The sequence below is a fragment of the Nerophis ophidion genome, linkage group LG01 (assembly GCF_033978795.1).
Source record: "Nerophis ophidion isolate RoL-2023_Sa linkage group LG01, RoL_Noph_v1.0, whole genome shotgun sequence".
NCBI classification, from domain to species: Eukaryota; Metazoa; Chordata; class Actinopteri; order Syngnathiformes; family Syngnathidae; genus Nerophis; species Nerophis ophidion.
In genome coordinates this window covers 50,113,279-50,119,278 of record NC_084611.1, presented here as the reverse complement: position 1 = coordinate 50,119,278, position 6,000 = coordinate 50,113,279, and the positions used below count along the sequence as shown (strand labels likewise).

At 48.4% G+C, this 6,000-nt stretch overlaps 1 protein-coding gene across 2 annotated transcripts in view; it reads left to right on the top strand.

Annotated features, from left to right (window-relative positions):
- Positions 1 to 5,846, top strand: part of LOC133535505 (uncharacterized) — a 17,247-nt gene extending 11,401 nt beyond the window's left edge. The window contains exons 3-4 of one of the 2 annotated variants that reach the window (XM_061875435.1): positions 4,025 to 5,190; positions 5,281 to 5,846. In XM_061875435.1, the coding sequence (XP_061731419.1) occupies positions 4,025 to 5,190; positions 5,281 to 5,438 (1,324 nt within the window). In that variant the 3' untranslated portion in view covers positions 5,439 to 5,846. Of the gene's footprint in view, positions 1 to 4,024; positions 5,191 to 5,280 lie in introns of those variants that run through there. The other variant, XM_061875517.1, reaches the window with a different exon arrangement.
- Positions 5,847 to 6,000: the final 154 nt, after the last annotated feature.

Sequence of the window (6,000 nt, the reverse complement as noted above, 5' to 3'; positions counted from 1 at the left end):
TATACATACGTGCATATATATATATATATATATATATATATATATATATGCACGTATATATATATATATATATATATATATATCCATTTCCTACCGCTTATACCCTTTGGGGTCGCGGGGGGCGCTGGTGCCTATCTCAGCTACAATCGGGCAGAAGGCGGCGTACATCTTGGACAAGTCGCTACCTCATCGCAGGGCCAACACAGATAGACAGACAACATTCACACTCACATTCACACACTAGGGCCAATTTAGTGTTGCCAATCAGTCTGGACCCAGGATGGACCGCTCGCCTGTGTATCGGTTGGGGACATCTCTACGCTGCTGATCCGCCTCCGCTTGAAATGGTTTCACGTGGACAGGACTCTCGCTGCTGTCTTGGATCCGATTGAACTGAACTCTCACGGCTGTGTTGGAACCACTATGGATTGAACTTTCACAGTATCATGTTAGACCCGCTCGACATCCATTGCTTTCGGTCCCCTGGGGGGGGGGGGGGGGTTGCCCACATCTGAGGTCCTCTCCAAGGTTTCTCATAGTCAGCATTGTCACTGGCGTCCCACTGGATGTGAATTCTCCCTGCCCACTGGGTGTGAGTTTTCCTTGCCCTTTTGTGGGTTCTTCCGAGGATGATGTAGTCGTAATGATTTGTGCAGTCCTTTGAGACAATTGTGATTTGGGGCTATATAATTAAACATTGATTGATTGAATCAACCTATCCCCAGGTGTATGTCTTTGTAAGTGGGAGGAAGCCGGCGTACCCGGAGGGAACCCACGCATTCACGAGGAGAACATGCAAACTCCACACGGAAAGATCCCGAACCTGGGATTGAACCCAGGACTGCAGGACCTTCGTATTGTGAGGCAGACGCACTAACCCCTCTTCCACTGTAAGGCCCATATATATATATATATATATATATATATATATATATATATATATATATATATATATATATATATATATATATATGCATATATATATATATATATATGCATATATATATATATATGCATATATATATATATATATATATATATATATATATATATATATATATATATATATATATATATATATATATATATATATATATATATATATATATATATATATATATATATGTATATATATCCTCCTCTCTGAGCTGCAACCTTATCGTGGTAGAGGAGTTTGCGTGTCCCAATGATCCTAGGAGCTATGTTGTCCGGGGGCATAAAGCCCCCTGGTAGGGTGTCCCAAGGCAAACAAGTTCTAGGTGAGGGATCAGACAAAGAGCAGCTCGAAGACCTTTATGAAGATGAAAAACCATGGACCCAGATTTCCCTCGCCCGGACGCGGGTCACCGGGGCCCCCCTCTGGAGCCAGGCCCGGAGGTGGGGCACGATGGCGAGCGCCTGGTGGCCGGGCCTGTTCCCATGGGGCCCGGCCGGGCACAGCCCGAAGAGGCAACGTGGGTCACCCCTCCAATGGGCTCACCACCCATAGCAGGGGCCATAGAGGACGGGTGCATTGTGAGCTGGGCGACAGCCGAAGGCAGGGCACTTGGCGGTCCGATCCTCGGCTACAGAAGCCAGCTCTTGGGACGTGGAACGTCACGTCACTGGGGGGGAAAGAGCCTGAGCTAGTGTGTGAAGTCGAGAAATTCCGGCTGGATATAGTCGGACTCACTTCGACGCACAGCAAGGGCTCTGGAACCACTTCTCTCGAGAAGGATTGGACCCTCTTCCACTCTGGCGTTGCCGGCAGTGAGAGGCGACGGGCTGGGGTGGCAATTCTTGTACCCCCCCGGCTCAAAGCCTGTACGTTGGAGTTCAACCTGGTGGACGAAAGGGTAGCCTCCCTCCGCCTTCGGGTGGGGGGACTGGTCCTGACTGTTGTTTGTGCTTATGCACCAAACGGCAGTTCAGAGTACCCACCCTTTTTGGGAACACTCGAGGGAGTACTGGATTTTCAGACCGGGGTGGTGGTTCCTCTCTTTAAGAAGGGGGACCGGAGGGTGTGTTCCAACTATCGTGGGATCACACTCCTCAGCCTTCCCGGTAAGGTTTATTCAGGTGTACTGGAGAGGAGGCTACGTCGGATAGTCGAACCTCGGATTCAGGAGGAACATTGTGGTTTTCGTCCTGGTCGTGGAACTGTGGACCAGCTCTATACTCTCCGCAGGGTTCTTGAGGGTGCATGGGAGTTTGCCCAACCAGTCTACATGTGCTTTGTGGACTTGGAGAAGGCATTCGACCGTGTCCCTCGGGAAGTCCTGTGGGGAGTGCTCAGAGAGTATGGGGTATCGGACTGTCTTATTGTGGCGGTCCGTTCCCTGTACAATCAGTGCCAGAGCTTGGTTCGCATTGCCAGCAGTAAGTCGAACACATTTCCAGTGAGGGTTGGACTCCGCCAAGGGTGTCCTTTGTCACCGATTCTGTTCATAACTTTTATGGACAGAATTTCTAGGCGCAGTCAAGGCGTTGAGGGGTTCCGGTTTGGTAACCGCAGGATTAGGTCTCTGCTTTTTGCAGATGATGTGGTCCTGATGGCTTCAACTGACCGGGATCTTCAGTTCTCGCTGGATCGGTTTGCAGCCGAGTGTGAAGCGACCGGAATGAGAATCAGCACCTCCAAGTCCGAGTCCATGGTTCTCACCCGGAAAAGGGTGGAATGCCATCTCCGGGTTGGGGAGGAGACCCTGCCCCAAGTGGAGGAGTTCAAGTACCTAGGAGTCTTGTTCACGAGTGAGGGAAGAGTGGATCGTGAGATCGACAGGCGGATCGGTGCGGCGTCTTCAGTAATGCGGACGTTGTACCGATCCGTTGTGGTGAAGAAGGAGCTGAGCTGGAAGGCAAAGCTCTCAATTTACCGGTCGATCTACGTTCCCATCCTCACCTATGGTCATGAGCTTTGGGTCATGACCGAAAGGATAAGATCACGGGTACAAGCGGCTGAAATGAGTTTCCTCCGCCGTGTGGCGGGGCTCTCCCTTAGAGATAGGGTGAGAAGCTCTGCCATCCGGGAGGAACTCAAAGTAAAGCCGCTGCTCCTTCACATCGAGAGGAGCCAGATGAGGTGGTTCGGGCATCTGGTCAGGATGCCACCCGAACGCCTCCCTAGGGAGGTGTTTAGGGCACGTCCAAACGGTAGGAGGCCACGGGGAAGACCAAGGACACGTTGTGAAGACTATGTCTCCCGGCTGGTCTGGGAACGCCTCGGGATCCCCTGGGAAGAGCTAGACGAAGTGGCTGGGGAGAGGGAAGTCTGGGTTTCCCTGCTTAGGCGGTTGCCCCCGCGACCCGACCTCGGATAAGCGGAAGATGATGGATGGATGGATGGATATCTAAATAAATGATAATAATAATATATATTTGTTAAACTCTGAATTAAAAAACTAAATAAATTATAATTAAATTAATAAAAATAACGTATTTTTAGCGCTTCCATGTGGATTTCCTGACAGATAAGTTCAAACTACCGTATTTTTTCATCAATATAAACCGGACTCGCTGCATTTTTTTTAACAGAACTCCCATAGTCCTGTTTTCAGCACCCCAAGGTTTGTGTTTCTTAGTTGCCATGGGGGCTGATTATTTTCACCTGCCTTTGATTAGTGTTCGGGACGCTCACCTGCTCCCGGGCACTAATCAGAGAGCTATTTATTCCTTCCTTTCGCCACACCCGGGCTGGCTGTCGTGTTTGCGTCACGCAACAGTTAGGTTCGATGATTCTTGCTTTTTGTTTTCTAAGCTAAGCTTGTTCCGTTTTGTTTTGACTGATTTATGGTAAATAAATCATTGTCTTACCTGCACGCTGCCTCCGGAGTTTCGTCTGCATCTTGGGAAAACGATCGTAACAATAAGTCCTTTACCAGAACTAAGACAAACATTTTTGGTCAACATTTTTAAAAGCTGGTTTGGTTACAGCTGACATGTTGTTGTTGTTGTTGTTAGGGAGAAAACGAGTGGAGACTTCCTTGGAGCTAATAAAATAAATCATACAGTTTTGAAGAATTAACAGTAATATTCTCCCTTTCAGCTCCTTTGGATCTGGTTCCTGTTCGTCCACATATGTTCCCGACCACATCAGTCAGGTCTCTGGGAGAAAACCGAGTTTTGAGAAGAACAACAACAAACACTCTTCAAAAGATCCGGCAAAGTCCTCCACCGTCTTCTCGCCTGCTCTGACCAACACTTCTCCCTCGGACCTTCTTGAACCAAAGCCAAGCTATTCTCGCTTTGCGTTCGCGGTCAAGACCGAGGCAACGCCAAGTGCCATCCTCCAATCCCCCAGACGCCATCCGTCCACCAACATTCAAGCTGAAACGCTTGAAGGAGCAGCTTTCTCTGAATTTTCCATGGCAAGTCTGAGTCTGCATACGACTGACATCTCAAACATGCGTCGAGGAAGGAGGTGGGCTTCTTCTAGTCACGCTGCGTACGAGAAAATGGATTCTGAGAGGACTGCAACTCGCCGGGTCGCTCCCGCAAATCTTGCAGAGCATCTGTCGTCTCAGCGAACCAGGAGAAGGGGTTTACGGAGTCAAATCGGACAGGAAAAAACTGGATGGAGAACACCAGAGACGAACCCTGCATTGACAACAAGTGCTCAGATGGATGTGGAAGACCAAGTCAGGCGGTCTTGCTCTGTTTGGAATGATCAGGGCAGCCATGGCTGGTCCTACAGGGGAGATCCAAACAAGACATGTCTGGTGCACCCTTTGCGACACGCATCTGCTGACGTCCGTGACCCAGGTCTTCTTGACATGTCTTTCACATCTGCTGACATCCGTGACCCAGGTCTTCTAAACATGTCCTTCACATCTACTGACGTCCGTGACCCAGGTCTTCTAGGCATGTCTTTCACATCCACTGACATCCGTGACCCAGGTCTTCTAGACATGTCCGTCACATCTACTGATGTCCGTGTTCCAGGTCTTCTAGAAAAGTCTTTCACATCTGCTAACGTCCATGATTCAAGTATTCTAGACATATCTTTCATATCTGCTGACGTCCGTGATCCAGGTCTTCTAGACATGTCCTTCACATCTACTGACGTCCGTGATCCAGGTCTTCTAGACATGTCCTTCACATCTACTGACGTCCGTGACCCAGGTCTTCAAGACATGTCTTTCACATCTACTGACGTCCGTGTTCCAGGTCTTCTAGACATGTCCTTCACATCTGCTGACATCCATGTTCCAGGTCTTCTAGACATTTCTTTAACATCTTCTGACGTCCGTGATCCAGGTCTTTTAAACATGTTTTTCACATCTGCTGACGTCCATGATCCAGGTCTTCTGGACACATCTCAAGAACGTCCCTTCAACTTGGCCATGTCTAGCGCGTCACCAAGCCGAGGCTGTGTGGAGGAGGACTCCTACTATTACATTGCCTTGGATGATTCTTATTATGAGGGTAAGTGGAGAGACGGAAAGGGGCCGTGGGACTGACACAGACATTTAGTTACTGACCATTAGTGACTGATGTTTAGTTACTGACCTTTACTCACTGACCTTTAGTTACTAACCTTGTGTCCGACTGATTTAGTTAGTAACTGAAGACTAGTAACTAAAGGTTCATAACTAAAGGTCAGTCACTCAAGGTCAGTCTCTAAATGATAACAACTCAAGGTTAGTAACTGAATATTAGTAACCAAAGGTTAGTAACTCAAGGTCACTAACTTAAGGCTACCAACTAAAGGTTATAAATGATAAATGGGTTGTACTTGTATAGTGCTTTTCTACCTTCAAGGTATTCAAAGCGCTTTGACACTACTTCCACATTTACCCATTCACACACACATTCACACACTGATAGTGGGAGCTGCCATGCAAGGCGCTAACCAGCACCCATCAGGAGCAAGGCTGAAGTGTCTTGCTCAGGACACAACGGACGTGACGAGATTGGTACTAGGTGGGGATTGAACCAGGGACCCTCGGGTTGCGCACGGCCACTCTTCCACTGCGCCACAACGTTAGTAAGGTTACTAACTAAAGATCAGCAACTCAAGGT